The sequence below is a fragment of the Elephas maximus genome, chromosome 1 (genome assembly GCF_024166365.1).
Source record: "Elephas maximus indicus isolate mEleMax1 chromosome 1, mEleMax1 primary haplotype, whole genome shotgun sequence".
In the NCBI taxonomy this organism is placed as follows: Eukaryota; Metazoa; Chordata; class Mammalia; order Proboscidea; family Elephantidae; genus Elephas; species Elephas maximus.
In genome coordinates, this window is record NC_064819.1 from 126,379,829 (window position 1) to 126,395,960 (window position 16,132).

General features: G+C 39.5%; 1 protein-coding gene across 1 annotated transcript in view; it reads right to left on the bottom strand.

Annotated features, from left to right (window-relative positions):
- The window catches only part of EYS (eyes shut homolog), a 1,933,311-nt gene that overhangs the window by 25,709 nt on the left and 1,891,470 nt on the right, over positions 1-16,132 (bottom strand). Inside the window, 1 exon segment of the mRNA XM_049873718.1 lies at positions 947-1,119. Coding sequence (XP_049729675.1) covers positions 947-1,119 — 173 coding nt within the window.

A 16,132-nucleotide genomic window follows, 5' to 3' on the forward strand; every position in this document is an offset into this window, starting at 1 on the left:
TCTTAAATAGATCAGTTTTAACTTATTGATCATCTTTATACACACATGACTCAAAAAATGGTTTATCCCTTTACAGCTTTTTTGCAGCTTACAAAGGGAATTCAAAAACATGACCTCATTTGGTCCTTGTAGCATTACTGGGGTTAGCTGAGGGGTAGTCCATGATGAGTTTGTGCTATTTGACTGCAAGGAGAACAGTAGGGAATGACTTCAGTTTATCTCTAGGAAGGAAGGAGCAGGACTGCTCTGTTCCACTCCCTTCTCCCTACTCAACCTTGTGATATGGAAGAAATCCAGCAATGCTTTTGCAAGCTAGAGGTTAAAGTGGAGATGCCTTAGCTCTAAGCATATTCTTAGCACTAGCTACAGCCCAAGTGAGCTGCACCCAAGAGATTGCTGAGCTTTATCAGAGGCATTACCATAATTTGAACGGTGGTCAAGACCTTAGCAACCATAAAAGAACAAGAAAGAGCAGTGAAGCAGATGAGGCATAGAAAATTGAAAGCTCCTTATTATCCCTACTGACTTGGGTCATTTCACTTCTCAGATTTCTCCTATTCTTCTCTGGAGCTTACATAGCTGTCTGGTGATACTCCTCATAAGACTGAGTAAGATAGAAGGTACAGAGAGACAAACTTAAAAATGGAGGCTTGTTCTGGAATTGAGTTTTGACATAAACTCACTGGATTCTTCTGTATTATCACAAAACATCTAGAAGACCTAAGTTAAATGAGCAGAGTATTTAGAGTTAATACGTTAAAGCAATTCTAAAAAAATAAGCTGCATTTTTGTACCACTGAATTTTGAATACTGTCTTATTTGTAAAATAACATGTCAAATATATCAGGGAGAGAAAATAATGGACTCTACTTCCATTCTTTTGTTTTCCAGAAGGGAAACTAAGTTAAATAGTTGGACAGCAAAATGAGTTGAAACCCGGCCTCACCTTGTTCACAGTAGATTCCAGTAGTTCCTAGAGGACAGGAGCAGGTATATCCATCAGGCAATGAAACACAGGTTGCTCCTTTGCTGCACTGGTGCGGAGGGTCGTGCTCAGGATCGCAGGTGGAAACGGTCTCTGTGCAGAATGCCCCTTTCCACCCAGTGGGACAGTCACAGCTGTAGGTTGAGAAAGCAGACAGCATGATTTGAGCATTTGAGCAGAGATGAATATACACTTGTGTATCATCATGATAAGGAACCCTGGTGGTGCAAACGTTTGAGTGCTCAGCTGCTAATCTAAAGGTTGGCGATTCAAACCTACCAGCAGCTCCACATGAGAGAGACCTGGCGATTTGCCTCTGTAAAGATCACAGCCAAGAAAATCCTATGGGGTAGGTTCTACTCTGTACCACTTGGGATCACCCTGAGTCCAAAACGACTTGAAGGCACACAACAACATTACCATGATATTAACTTGGAAGTTTGGCCTGAGGTTCCAAGATATAAAAGATTTTGCCTATCAAAGTTAATTGTGATTGATGCTGCCAAGATGCACATTTTTTAAAGAGAAGAGCTAATAACTGGTTATGGAATTACTGGATCTCTTTTTTTTTTTTTACCCTTGGATTATTCCTCATCCACACCAAGGATTTTAAAAGTTGAGAGTGCAGAAATTATAAGAAAATTTTATGAGAGAATCATTTCTTTGGTCATTGTTAGTCCCTCCCCTCACCTCCACACCACCACTGAGGGAGAAGGTTGTGCACAGAGTTGCCACCTCCTGACCTCAATCTAAAGAAAAGGGGTTCTGCAGGACCACTTGGAGAGCTTGACACGTGTTCCCTAACATTGGAGAACACACAGTCCTCCCTCCTGGGGCTGCAGAAGGAACAGCAAACTCTCCCAGAAGTGAGTCAAACGTTAGTGAATTCTAGGGATGAGATGTGGCATGCTTAGTTAGGAATGTCAGCTTGGAAGCATATAAAAATGAATCTTGGCCAAGAGAATGTCCCGCTAGGTGAGAAGGCTTTAGCAGTAAAAGGTAGTCATTGTATGGTGGGGAAAGACGCTGAGGGGTAATGGAGAACATCCATTTATAGCAAAGACCCTGTTTGCATTTAGACAGTGATATTGGGAGAGGTTCAGCAGAGGTGGGTCTCTGATAGTTGCCTGAAAAAAAAGCAGGACACCCAGTAACATTTACATGATAGATAACGAATCATTTTTCAGTATGTATTGTGCAATACTTAAATTTCAGATACGTAATACTTGAGACACACTTAAACTAAAAATTATTTGTTGTTTATCTGAAATTTGAATTTAATTGGCCATCATGTATTTTTGTTTTTTTCTAAATCTGGTAACCCTACACTAAAGGGCAAATGAGAGAAAGAATTAGCTTTAAATCCCTGCAAAGCTGCGAAAACACCAAGCCACCTGACAATAAAGGAAGCACATTCCAGGATGAGGGGTGGGGCACACAGTCAGAAACTTCTAAGCTGGGGAAAGACAAAAGCAGCAGAACACACCCATTCGCAGACCTTCCTTTCATGCAGAAGACCTGAGCTGAGTCAGGGCAACAGCCTTGAGGAGTGAAGTATTGATATTTTGTTGTTGTTAGGTGCAGTCTAGTTGTTTCCAGCTCCTAGCAACGCTATGTACACTAGAACGAAACACTGCCCGGTCCTGCCCCATCCAAACAGTCATTGTTATGGTTGAACCCATTGTTGCAGCCACTGTGCCAATCCATCTTGTTGAGGGTCTTCCTCTTTTTTGATGACCCTTTACTTTACCAAGTGTGTTGTGCTTCTCCAGGAATGATCACTCTTGATAACATGTCCTAAGTATGTGAGACCAAGCCTCACCGTCCTTACTTCCAAGGAGCATTCTTGCTGTACTTCTTCCAAGGCAGATTTATTTGTTCTTTTGGCAGTCCATGGTATACTCAATATTCTTCGCCAGCACCGTAATTCAAAGGCATCAATTTTTCTCCAGTCTTCTTTATTCACTACCCAGCTTTCCCACGCATGTGAGGTGATGGAAAACACTATGGCTTGGGTCAGGCGGACCTTAGTCTTCAAAGTGACATATTTGCTCTTTAACACTTTAAAGCAGTCTTTTGCAGGAGATTTGCCCAATGCAATGTGTCTTTTGATTTCTTGAATTCTGCTTCCATGGGTGTTATTTGTGGATTCAAGTCAAATGAAATCCTTGACAACTTCCACCTTTTCTCCGTTTATCATTATGTTGCTTATTGGTCCATCTATGAGGATTTTTGTTTTCTTAATGTTGAGGTGTAATCCATACTGAAGGCTGTGGTCTTTAATCTTCGTTAGTAAGTGCTTCAAGTGCTCTTCACTTTCAGCAAGGAAGGTTGTGTCATCTGCATATCGCAGGGTGTTAACTCGGCTCCCTCTGTCCTGATGCCACAGTCTTCTTCATATAGTCCAGCTTCTTAGATTATTTTTTAAAATAATTTTTATTGAGCTTTAAGTGAACGTTTACAAATCAAGTCAGTCTGTCACATATAAGCTTATATACACCTTACTCCATACTCCCACTTACTCTCCCCCTAATGAGTCAGCCCTTCCAGTCTCTACTTTCATGACAATTTTGCCAGGGTCTAACCCTCTCTACCCTCCCAACTCCCCTCCAGATAGGAGACGCCAACACAGTCTCAAGTGTCCACCTGATACAAGTAGCTCACTCTTCATCAGCATCTCTCTCCAACCCATTGTCCAGTCTCTTCCATGTGTGATGAGTTGTTTTCGGGAATGGTTCCTGTCCTGGGCCAACAGAAGGTTTGGGGAGCATGACCACGGGGAATCCTCTAGTCTCAGTCAGACCATTAAGTCTGGTCTTTTTATGAGAATTTGGGGTCTGCATCCCACTGATCTCCTGCTCCCTCAGGGGTTCTCTGTTGTGCTCCCTGTCAGGGCAGTCATCGATTGTGGCCGGGCACCATCTAGTTCTTCTGGTCTCAGGATGGTGTAAGTCTCTGTTTCATGTGGCCCTTTCTGTCTCTTGGGCTCTTAGTTGTCATGTGACCTTGATGTTCTTCATTCTCCTTTGATCCAGGTGGCTTGAGACCAATTGATGCATCTTAGATGGCCGCTTGTTAACATTTAAGACCCCAGACGCCACATTTCAAAGTGAGATGAAGAATATTTTCATAATAGTATTATTTTGCCAATTGACTTAGAAGTCTCCTTAAGCCATGGTCCCCAAACCCCCGCCCCTGCTCCGCTGACCTTTGAAGCATTCAGTTTATCCTGAAAACTTCTTTGCTTTTGGTCCAGTCCATTTGAGCTGACCTTCCGTGTATTGAGTATGGTCCTTCCCTTCACCTAAAGTAGTTCTTATCTACTAACTGATCAGTAAATAACCCTCTCCCACCCTCCCTCCCTCCCTCCTTCATAACCACAAAAGTATGTGTTCTTCTCAGTTTATACTATTTCTCAAGATCTTATAATTGTGGTCTTATACAATATTTATCCTTTTTCCTCTGACTAATTTCACTCAGCATAATGCCTTCCAGGTTCCTCCGTGTTATGAAATGTTGTAGAGATTCGTCACTGTTCTTTATCGATGCGTAGTATTCCATTGTGTGAATATACCACAATTTATTTAACCATTCATCCGTTGATGGACACCTTGGTTGCTTCCAGCTTTTTGCTATTGTAAACAGAGCTGCAATAAACATGGGTATGCATATATCTGTTCGTGTGAAGGCTCTTATTTTTCTAGGGTATATTCCGAGGAGTCGGATTTCTGGGTTGTATGGTTTCTAACTTTTTAAGAAAATGCCAGATAGATTTCCAAAGTGGTTGTACCATTTTACATTCCCACCAGCAGTGTAGAAGAGTTCCAATCTCTCCACAGCCTCTCCAATATTTATTATTCTGTGTTTTTTGGAATTCATGTCAGCCTTGTTGGAGATGGAATCTCATCGTAGTCTTAATTTGCGTTTGTCTAATGGCTAATGATCGAGAGCATTTTCTCATGTATCTATTAGCTGCCTGAATATCTTCTTCAGTGATGTGCATGTTCATATCCTTTGCCCACTTCTTGATTGGGTTGTTTGTCTTTTTGTGGTTGAGTTTTAACAGAATCATGTAGATTTTAGAGATCAGGTGCTGGTTGGAAATGTCATAGCTAAAATTTTTTTCCCAATCTGTAGGTGGTCTTTCTACTCTTTTGGTGAAGTCTTTAGATGAGCATAGGTGTTTGATTTTTAGGAGCTCCCAGTTATCTGGTTTCTCTTCGTCATTTTTGGTAAGATTTTGTATTCTGTTTATGCCTTGTATTAGGGCTCCTAGCGTTGTCCCTATTTTTTCTTCCATGATCTTTATCGTTTTAGTCTTTATGTTTAGGTCTTTGATTCACTTGGAGTTAGTTTTTGTGCATGGTGTGAGGTATGGGTCCTGTTTCATTTTTTTGCAAATGGATATCCAGTTATGCCAGCACCATTTGTTAAAAAGACTATCTTTTCTCCCAATTAACTGACACTGGGCCTTTGTCAAATATCAGCTGCTCATATGTGGATAGATTTATATCTGGGTTCTCAATTCGGTTCCATTGGTCTCTGTGCCTGTTGTTGTACCAATACCAGGCTGTTTTGACTACTGTGGCTGTATAGTATGTTCTAAAATCAGGTAGAGTGAGGCCTCCCACTTTCTTCTTCTTTTTCAGTAATGCTTTACTTATCTGAGGCTTCTTTCCCTTCCATATGAAGTTGGTGATTTGTTTCTCCATCACATTAAAAAATGTCATTGAAATTTGGATAGGAATTGCACTGTATGTATAGATGGCTTTTGGTAGAATAGACATTTTTACTATGTTAAGTCTTCCTATCCATGAGCAAGGTATGTTTTTCCACTTAAGTAGGTCCTTTTTAGTTTCTTGCACTAGTACTTTGTAGTTTTCTTTGTATAGGTCTTTTACATCCTTGGTAAGATTTATTCCTAAGTATTTTATCTTCTTGGGGGCTACTATGAATGGTAATGGTATTGATTTGGTGGTTTCCTCTTCGATGTTCTTTTTGTTGATGTAGAGGAATCCAAGTGATTTTTGTATGTTTATCTTTTAACCTGAGACTCTGCCAAACTCTTCTATTAGTTTCAGTAGTTTTCTGGAGGATTCCTTAGGGTTTTCTGTGTAGAAGATCATGTCATCTGCGAATAGAGGTAATTTTACTTCCTCCTTGCCAATCCGTATGCCCTTTATTTCCTTGTCTAGCCTAATTGTTCTGGCTAGGACTTCTAGCACGATGTTGAATAAGAGCGGTGATAAAGGGCATCCTTGTCTGGTTCCTGTTCTCAAGGGAAATGCTTTCAGACTCTCTCCATTTAGAGTGATGTTGGCTGTTGGCTTTGTATAGATGCCCTTTATTATGTTGAGGAATTTTCCTTCAATTCCTATTTTGCTGATAGTTTTTATCATAAATGGGTGTTGGACTTTGTCAAATGCCTTTTCTGCATCAATTGATAAGATCATGTGGTTTTTGTCTTTTGTTTTATTTATATGGTGGGTTACATTAATGGTTTTTCTAATGCTAAACCAGCCTTGCATAAAAAAAGCCTTGCGTACCTGGTAAAAATCCCACTTGGTCGTGGTTGATTATTTTTTTGATATGTTGTTGAATTCTATTGGCTAGAATTTTGTTGAGGGTTTTTGCATCTATGTTTATGAGGGATATAGGTCTGTAATTTTCTTTTTTTTGAGGTGTCTTTACCTGATTTTGGTATCAGGGATATGGTGGCTTCATAGAATGAGTTAGGTAGTATTCCGTCATTTTCTATGCTTAGTAGTGGTGTTAACTCTTCTCTGAACGTTTGGTAAAACTCTGCAGTAAAGCAGCCTGGGCCAGGGTTTTTTTTTGTAGGGAGTTTTTTATTACCGTTTCAATCTCTTTTTTTTTTTTTATGGGTCTATTTAGTTGTTCTACTTCTGATTCTGTTAGTTTAGGTAGGTAGTGTTTTTCTAGGAATTCATCCATTTCTTCTAGGTTTGCAAATTTGTTAGAATACAATTTTTCGTAATAATCTGATATGATTCTTTTAATTTCAGTTGGGTCTGTTGTGATGTGGCCCATCTCGTTTCTTATTCAGGTTATTTGTTTCCTTTCTTGTATTTCTTTAGTCAGTCTGGCCAATGGTTTATCAATTTTGTTAATTTTTTTCAAAGAACCAGCTTTTGGCTTTGTTAATTCTTTCAATTGTTTTTCTGTTCTCTAATTCATTTAGTTCAGCTCTAATTTTTATTATTTGTTTTCTTCTGGTGCCTGATGGATTCTTTTGTTGCTCACTTTCTATTTGTTGAAGTTGTAGGGACAGTTCTCTGATTTTTGCTCTTTCTTCTTTTTGTATGTGTGCATTTATCGATATAAATTGACCTCTGAGCACTGCTTTTGCTGTGTCCCAGACGTTTTGATAGGAAGTGTTTTCATTCTCGTTGCATTCTATGAATTTCTTAATGTCTTCTATAACCTCCTTAATGTCTTCTATAACCCAGTCTTTTTTCAGCAGGGTATTGTTCAGTTTCCAAGTATTTGATTTCTTTTCCCTAGTTTTTCTGTTATTGATTTCTACTTTTATTGCCTTGTGGTCTGAGAAGATGCTTTGTAATATTTCGATGTTTTGGATTCTGCAAACGTTTGTTTTATGACCTAATATGTGGTCTAGTCTAGAGAATGTTCCATGTGCACTAGAAAAAAAAGTATACTTTGCAGCAGTTGGGTGGAGAGTTCTGTATAAGTCAATGAGGTCAAGTTGGTTGATTGTAGCAATTAGGTCTTCCGTGTCTCTGTTGAGCTTCTTACTGGATGTCCTCTCCTTCTCCGAAAGTGGTGTGTTGAAGTCTCCTACTATAATTGTGGAGGTGTCTATCTCACTTTTCAGTTCTGTTAAAGTTTGTTTTATGTACCTTGCAGCCCTGTCATTGGGTGCATAAATATTTAATATGGTTATATCTTCCTGGTCAATTGTCCCTTTAATCATTATATAGTGTCCTTCTTTATCCTTTGTGGTGGATTTAAGTTTAAAGTCTATTTTGTCAGAAATTAATATTGCCACTCCTGCTCTTTTTTGATTGTTGTTTGCTTGATATATTTTTTTCCATCGTTTGAGTTTTAGTTTGTGTCTCTAAGTCTAAGGTGTGTCTCTTGTAGGCAGCATATAGATGGATCGTGTTTCTTTATCCAGCCTGAGACTCTCTGTCTCTTTATTGGTGTGTTTAGTCCATTTACATTCAGCATAACTATAGATAAGTATGCGTTTAGTGTTGTCATTTTGATGCCTTTTTATGTGTGTTGTTGACAATTTCATTTTTCCACTTACTTTTTTGTGCTGAGATGTTTTTCTTTGTAAATTGTGTGTTCCTCATTTTCATAGTATTTGACTTTATTTCTTGGTTTTTATTTTGAGTTATGGAGTTGTTATACCTCTCTGTGGTTACCTTAATATTTACCCCTATTTTTCTAAGTAAAAACCTAACTTGTATTGTCCTATATCGCCTTGTATCCCTCTCCATATGGCAGTTCTGTGCCACCTGTATTTAGTCCCTCTTTTTGATTGTTATGATCTTTTTCATATTGACTTCAATGATTCCCTGTTTTGAGCGTTTTTTTCTTTTTAAAATTTATCTTAATTTGTTTTTGTGATTTCCCTATTTGAGTTGATATCAGGATGTTCTGTTCTGTGACCTTGTGTTGTGCTGGTATCTGATATTATTGGTTTTCTGACCAAACAATTTCCTTTAGTATTTCTTGTAGCTTTTTTTTTTTTTGGTTTGGTTTTTGCAAATTCTCTAAGCTTGTGTTTATCTGTAAATGTTTTAATTTCGTCTTCATATTTTAGAGAGAGTTTTGCTGGATATATGATCCTTGGCTGGCAGTTTTTCTCCTTTAGTGCTCTATATATGTCATCCCATTGCCTTCTTGCCTGCATGGTTTCTGCTGAGTAGTCTGAACTTATTCTTATTGATTCGCCTTCGTAGGAGACCTTTCTTTCAACCCTGGCTGCTTTTAAAATTTTCTCTTTATCTTTGGTTTTGGCAAGTTTGATGATAATATGTCTTGGTGTTTTTCTTTTTGGATCAATCTTAAATGGGGTTCGATGAGCATCTTGGATAGATATCCTTTTGTCTTTCATGATGTCAGGGATGTTTTCTGCCAACAGATCTTCAACTATTCTCTCTGTGTTTTCTGTTATCCCTCCCTGTTCTGGGACTCCAATCACACGCAAGTTATCCTTCTTGATAGAGTCCCACATGATTCTTAGGGTTTCTTCATTTTTTTAAATTCTTTTATCTGATTTTTTTTCAGCTATATTGGTGTCAATTCCCTGGTCCTCCAGATCTCCCACTCTGTATTCCAATTGCTTGAGTCCGTTCCTCTGACTTCCTATTGCATTGTCTAATTCTGTAATTTTATTGTTAATCTTCTGGGTTTCTGAATGCTGTCTCTCTATGGATTCTTGCAACTTATTAATTTTTCCACTATGTTCTTGAATAATCTTTTTGAGTTATTCAACTGCTTTATCAGTGTGTTCCTTGGCTTTTTCTGCAGTTTGCCTTATGTCATTTCTGAGGTCATCCCTGATGTCTTGAAGCATTCTGTAAATTCGTTTTTTATATTCTTTATCTGATAATTCCAGAATTGTATCTTCATTTGGGAAAGATTTTGATTATTTTGTTTGGGAGGTTGTAGAAGCTGTCATGGTCTGCTTCTTTATGTGGTTTGATATCAACTGCTGTCTCCGAGCCATCACTAAGGTATTGTAGTGATTTATTCTATATTTGCTCACTGAGTCTTATCTTGTTTTGTTTTCTTTCAATATATGTAGATGGGCTACTAGATTGTGCTGTCTTGATTGTTGTAGCCCTTGACTCACTTATGTCCTATTACCAGGTGTTTTGGGCTGTTACCAGATATATAAGCCTAAGAGTCCATTCACTATTCTTGAGTAGAATCTGATTTTGGGTCACCAAGTGTGTGGTGCAGACCATCACCTATCCACCTTGAGAAGTAGTGGTGATAGTTGTGTGCACCAGATTCTAGTAGCAGCAGGGGTTCACACTCCAGGGGGGGCAGGATGCTGACAGGCTTCCCCCAAGTGCCAGAGAGGTAGGTGTGTCTCTATTCCTAAAGCACTTTGGTGGGTGGGCTCTGCAGCTGTACCTTAGGCCCCCAATGCAAGCACCTCTACAGATTGGTAGGTGTCACCCTTCTTAGACCTCTAAGGCAGGAGGCTAGGTGGTCTGGGGGGAGCTTCAGCCCTCAGTTCCCTGTTGTGGATCAGTGAGGGCTCTGTTGAATACGCAGAGATAACAGACCTGGGAAACTTGTCTTTCCAGTAATCCGCTAAAACAATTACAGTCAGATCCCTATCAGAAATGCCTTTGCATTATAATAGCCACCTTGTTCCCTGTAGGGATGAAAGCCCAAGACTGTGGATCACATACACTTGGCTGGAGCTGGTTCTGTGTTTTTAGTCCAATTAGGGAAGGATTTTTGGTCCCTGGGTTTTTTGTAGCTGCTTTTCTCAGGCCAGGAGAATGGGTTAGGAAAAGGTCAAAAAAAAAAGAAAGAAAGAAAGAAAAAAAAACTACAGCGCAGTTCACTCTCTGGCTCAGGAAATTCCAATGTTAATGAAGCCACCTGGGAAGGGGAGGGGAGGGCTCAGACAAATAGGAGAGAGTAGCACCCCGGAATATAGACAAAGTTACTTATCTTGCTTGGGATGACTGTTTTATATGAGATTCCCGTGGGGCACGTCGACTGTGTGTGCTGGCTGGGTAGAGATTGCCCCCGAGGGTCAGGTCCGCATCCTGTGCTTGCGCTGCCTCAGAAGCCATGGTTAGTTCCTCCACTCCCAGTCCAAAGCCCAGCGTCAAGGTTCCCTGGCTGGGACACCACACTTCCGGCTCCAAAACCAGTTGCTGCCTCCTGGTGACTTCTCCGCCTGTCAGCCGCCTCGCTGTGCTGCCTGCGTGCACTGGCTGGGCTTCCCCCAGGTCAGTTCAGGGGTCTAGGGCTGCGTGTCATGTTTGCTCTGTCTCAGGATGCCGTGCTCAGCTCCCCTCCACCCAGTCTAAAGCCCGGCGCCAAGGTTTCCTGACTGGGACCCTGGCTCCAGGCTCTGAAAACAGTCGCTGCTTCCCCATGGTTGTTCATTCTCAGTCTCTGTCACTCAGATCAACTCTTTATATCTGTGTTTGATGGTCAGGGTTTGTAGATTGTCATGTATGTGATCGATTCACTTGTTTTTCTGAGTCTTTGTTGCAAGAGGGACCCTAGGTAGCTTCTACCTGGTCAGCCATCTTGGCCCTGCCTCCAGCTTCTTAGATTATTTGCTCACCGTACTGATCAAAAAGTATGGTGACAGGATACAAACCTGACACACACCTTTCCTGGTTTTAAACCACACAATATCCCCTTGTTCTGTTTGTATGACTGCCTCTTGATCTATGTACAAGTTCCTCATGAGTACAATTATGTGTTCTGGTATTCCCCTTCTTTACAATTTATCCATAATTTGTTATGATCTACACAGTCAAATGCCTTTGCATAGTTAGTAAAGCATAGGAAAACATCTTTAGGGTATTCTCTGCTTTCAGCCAGGATCCATCTGATATCAACAATGATATTTCTCATTCCACATCCTCTTCTGAATCCGGCTTGAATTTCTGGCAGTCGATGTACTGCTGCTACCACTTTTGAATGATCTTCAGCAAAATTTTACTTGTGTGTGATATTAATGATATTGTTCAATAATTTCCGAATTCTCTCAGATCTCCTTTCTTTAGAATATGGATCTCTTCAGGTCAGTTGGTCAGGCAGCTGTCTTCCAAATTTCTTGGCATAGATGAGTGAGCACTTCCAGTGCTGCATCTGTTTGTTGAAACATCTCACTTGGTATTCTGTCAGTTCCTATAGCCTTGCTTTTCACCAAGGTCTTCAGTGCAGGTTGGACCTCTTCCTTCAGTACCATTGGTTCTTGATCATATGCTACCTTCTGAAATGATTTGATGTCAACCAGTTCTTTTTGGTAGAGTGACTCTGTGTATTCCTTCCATCTCCTTTTGATGCTTCCTGTGTCAGTCAGTATTTTGCCCATAGAATGCCTCACTATTTCAAGTTGAGGCTTGAATTTTTTTCTTCAATTCTTTCAGCTTGAGAAATGCTGAGCTTGTTCTCCCCTTTTGGTTTTCTAACTCCAAGCCTTTGCACATTTCATTTTAATGCTTTGTCTTCTTGAGCTGCCCTTTGAAATCTGTTCTGCTCTTTTACGTCATCATTTCTTCCTTTAGCTTTAGCTACTTGACATTCAAGAACAAATTTCAGAGTCTCTTCTGACATCCATTTTGCTTCCTTCCTTTTTAATGACCTCTTGCTCTCTTCATGTTTAATATCCTTGATGTCATTCCACAATTCCTCTGGTCTTCAGTCATTAGTGTTCAACATGTGAAATCTATTCTTGAGATGGTCTCTAAATTCAGGTGGTATATACTCAAGGTTTTATTTTGGCTCTCTTGAACTTGTTCTAATTTCAATATTCTTCGCCAACACCACAATACAAAGGTGTCGATTCTTCTTCAGTCTTCTTATTCATTGACCAGCTTTCACATGCATATGATGCAATTGAAAATATCACGGCATGGGTCAGGTGCATCTTAGTCTTCAAGGTGACATTGAAACGGACTCTTTGAATTAATGAATTGAGACTGTATTTACAAATTAAAATGTCTATTAGCCAAGAATGGAGCCCTGGTGGTGAAATGATTAACTGCTCGGCTGTTAACCAAAAGGTTGGTGGTTCCAACCTGCCAGGAGCTCCATGGGAGAAAGATGCAGCAGTCTGCTTCTGTAATAATTACAGCCTGGAAACTCTATGGGGCAGTTCTACTCTGTCTTGTAGGGTCACTATGGGTCAGAATCAACCTGACGGGAACTGGTATGGGTTTTAGCCAAGAAGTAGAAAATTCAACACGTCTCCTATGTTTTCATTCAGGGCCAAGAAAAGGGTAACTCCCACTGGATGGGTTTAAAAAGTGGGTGGGAAATAAAAAAAAATAAATAAATTTACCTTATGGATACACTCATGAACGCTGGGTCCCACTTATTTGCTCTTGGTTCATTATAATTACTCTAAAGCAAAGATGAGAAGGTAAGGGGCCAGGGAAACTAGATTACTGTTCTTTTCCACATTTTTCTCCCATTCTATCAGGATCCATCACAAATTGTTCAGTGACATTGGTTATTACATGTTTCACAATGTATCAACATTTTCATATTTCCGTTCTGGTTTTTCCATTTCTGGTAATCTAGTTTCCCTGCCCCTTTACCTTCTCATCTTTGCTTTAAAGTAATTGTTGACCATTTGGTCTCATACAGATGATTTTTTAAAGGAGATCCGTACCCATGGGTGATATTCTTTATAGGGAAATAAAATCATCTGTAACTACTGACCGTATGAGGTCGACCATTTTTAGGACTTTAGCATATATTGTCTCACTTCTTTAAGCAAATCTTAACATTAAAAAATGCATTACATATTATTTTATATCCTTCTGTTTAAAAGCATTTTATTGTGAAATACATTATATATCCACAGCATATAAAATATGTTTATACATTGTTCAGAAACGCTGGTGGCATAGTGGTTAAGAGCTACAGCTGCTAACCAAAAGTTTGGTGGTTCAAATCCACCAGGTGCTCCTTGGAAAACATACAGGGCAGTTCTACTCTGTCCTATAGGGTGGCTATGAGTTGGAATCAATTCAATGGCAAAGGGTTTGGTTTTTGTTTTTTTTATATATAGTTCAAAGATTAGTGACAAAGTAAATATATTTGAACCCACCACCCAGTTTAGAGACAGAATTACCAGGAACTTGAAAGTCCCATGTAACCTTCTGCTCTCTTTTCCAGAGAGCTGATTACCATTCTGAATTTTCAGATAATCATCCCCTTGATTTTCTTCATAGTTTTAATTTTTAGTTTTCAACCTTCGTAAAGGTAATGATACCTTGTATATTCTTCAATGACTGCATTTCACTCGAGACTGTGTTTTTGTGATTGATTCACCACATTGTTGCCTATGGCTATTGTTCATTTATTGTTACTGCTGGATGACTTGATGAACAGAAGTTCTTAATTTTTATGCAGTGAAATTTCAGTCTTTCCTTTGATGGTTTGCATTTAAAAAAAATCTATTTAAGAAATCTTTCCCTATACCAGCGTCGAAAAGAGATTACTCTATGTTGTCTCCTAAAACGATTAGGCTTTTTCCTATTACATTTAAGTCTTAGTTCATCTGAAATTATTTCTTGTGTATTTTATGGGGTAGAGATCCAATTACATTTTTTTTTTTTTCCAAATGGACTACCAATAGCCCTAGCACTATTTATTGAATAGTTCATCATTTTCTTTCCCACTGATGAGCCATGACCAATTATCTATCATCCTCTGTTTCTTTTACGTTCTATTAGTCTTCTGGTTTAACTCTGTGCTAATATCACAGTCTTAATTTCTCCAGTTTTATAATTTTACTAGCTGCTGTTGAGCCGACTCTGACTCATGGCAACCCCAAGGGGTTTTCTGTGGATAATTTTTCAGAACTACATCTCCAGGACTTCCTCCAAGGTGTCTCTGGGTGGACTTGAACCTCCAGTTTTTCATTTAGCAGCTGAGGGCATTACCTCTGGGTGTACTTGGACCTCCAGGTTTTCAGTCAGCAGCTGAGAGCATCATCCAGAGACCCCTAGCTTTATAATAGTTCTTGATATTTAGACTGACAAGTTCTGCCACTTTGTTCTATTCAGGAGTGCCTTGGCTATTCTTAGTCTTTTGTCCTTTCATGATTTTTCCTTTAACGAGTCCCAAGTTCAAGATAGGCAAGTTTCCTTGCTTTCTCTTTGTGCTGATAGTTGCTTAGAGTCCAAGGCCTATATACCCGTTGCATCAAGTTGATTCCGACTCATAGTGACTCTATAGGAAAGAGTAGAACTGCCCCATAAAGTTTCCAAGGAGCACCTGGTAGATTTGAACTGCCGACATTTTTGGTTAGTAGCCGTAGCTCTTAACCATTACACCACCAGGACTTCCCAAGGCCTTTATGCAGTCTCCTATTAGATACCTACCTCAGGCAATTCTGAGACTCTAGGCCTGGTCCACTGTACCCTGCAGAGCTCTCAATATTTGGAAACATCTTTTTATGTTCATTGACTTTTTAAAAAAATAATATTTTATTGTGTTTTTGGTGAAAGGTTACATTACAAATTACGTTCCCTTTTAATAATTTCTAAACAAATTGTTCAGTGACATTGGTTATGTTGTTCACAATGTGTCAACATTCTCATTATTTCCCTTCTGGTTGTTCTGTTTCCAGTAATCCAGTTTCCCTACCCCCTTACATTCTCATCTTTGGTTTAGAGTAATTGTTGACCATTCGGTCTCAGAGAGATGATTTTTTAAAGGATAGAAGTACACATGGTTGAAATTCTTTTTTTTTTATTGTACTTTGGATGAAAGTTTACAGAGCAAATTAGTTTCTCATTAAACAATTAGTACACATATTGTTTTGTGACACTAGTTTGCAATCCTGTGACATGTCAACACTCTCCCCTTCTTGACCTTGAATTCCCCATTACTAGCTTTCCTGTCCTCTCCTGCCTTATAATCCTTACTTCTGGGCTGGTGTGCCCATTTAGTCTCATTTTGTTTTATTGGCCTGTCTAATCTTTGGATAAAGGGTGAACCTTGGGAGTGACTTCATTATTGAGCTAAAAGGGCATCTGGGGACCATATATTCAGAGTGTCTTCAACATCTGTCAGACCAGTAAATATGTTCTTTTGTGTGTGTGTGTGTGAGCTGAACTTTTGTTTTACATTTTTCTCCAACTCTGTCTGGGATCCTCTATTGTGATCCTTGTCAGAGCAGTCAGTGGTTGTAGCCAGGCACCATCTAGTTGTGTTGGACTCAGTCTGGTGAAGGATGTGGTACTTGTGGTCCATTAGTCCTTTGGACTAATCTTACCCTTGTGTCTTTGGTTTTCTTCATTCTCCCTTGATCCAGTTGGGGTGAGATGGCCATTCACAAGCTTTTAAGACTCCAGACACTATTCATCAAGGTAGACTGTAGAACATTTTCTTTATGAACTATGTTATGCCAACTGAACTAGATGTTCCCCA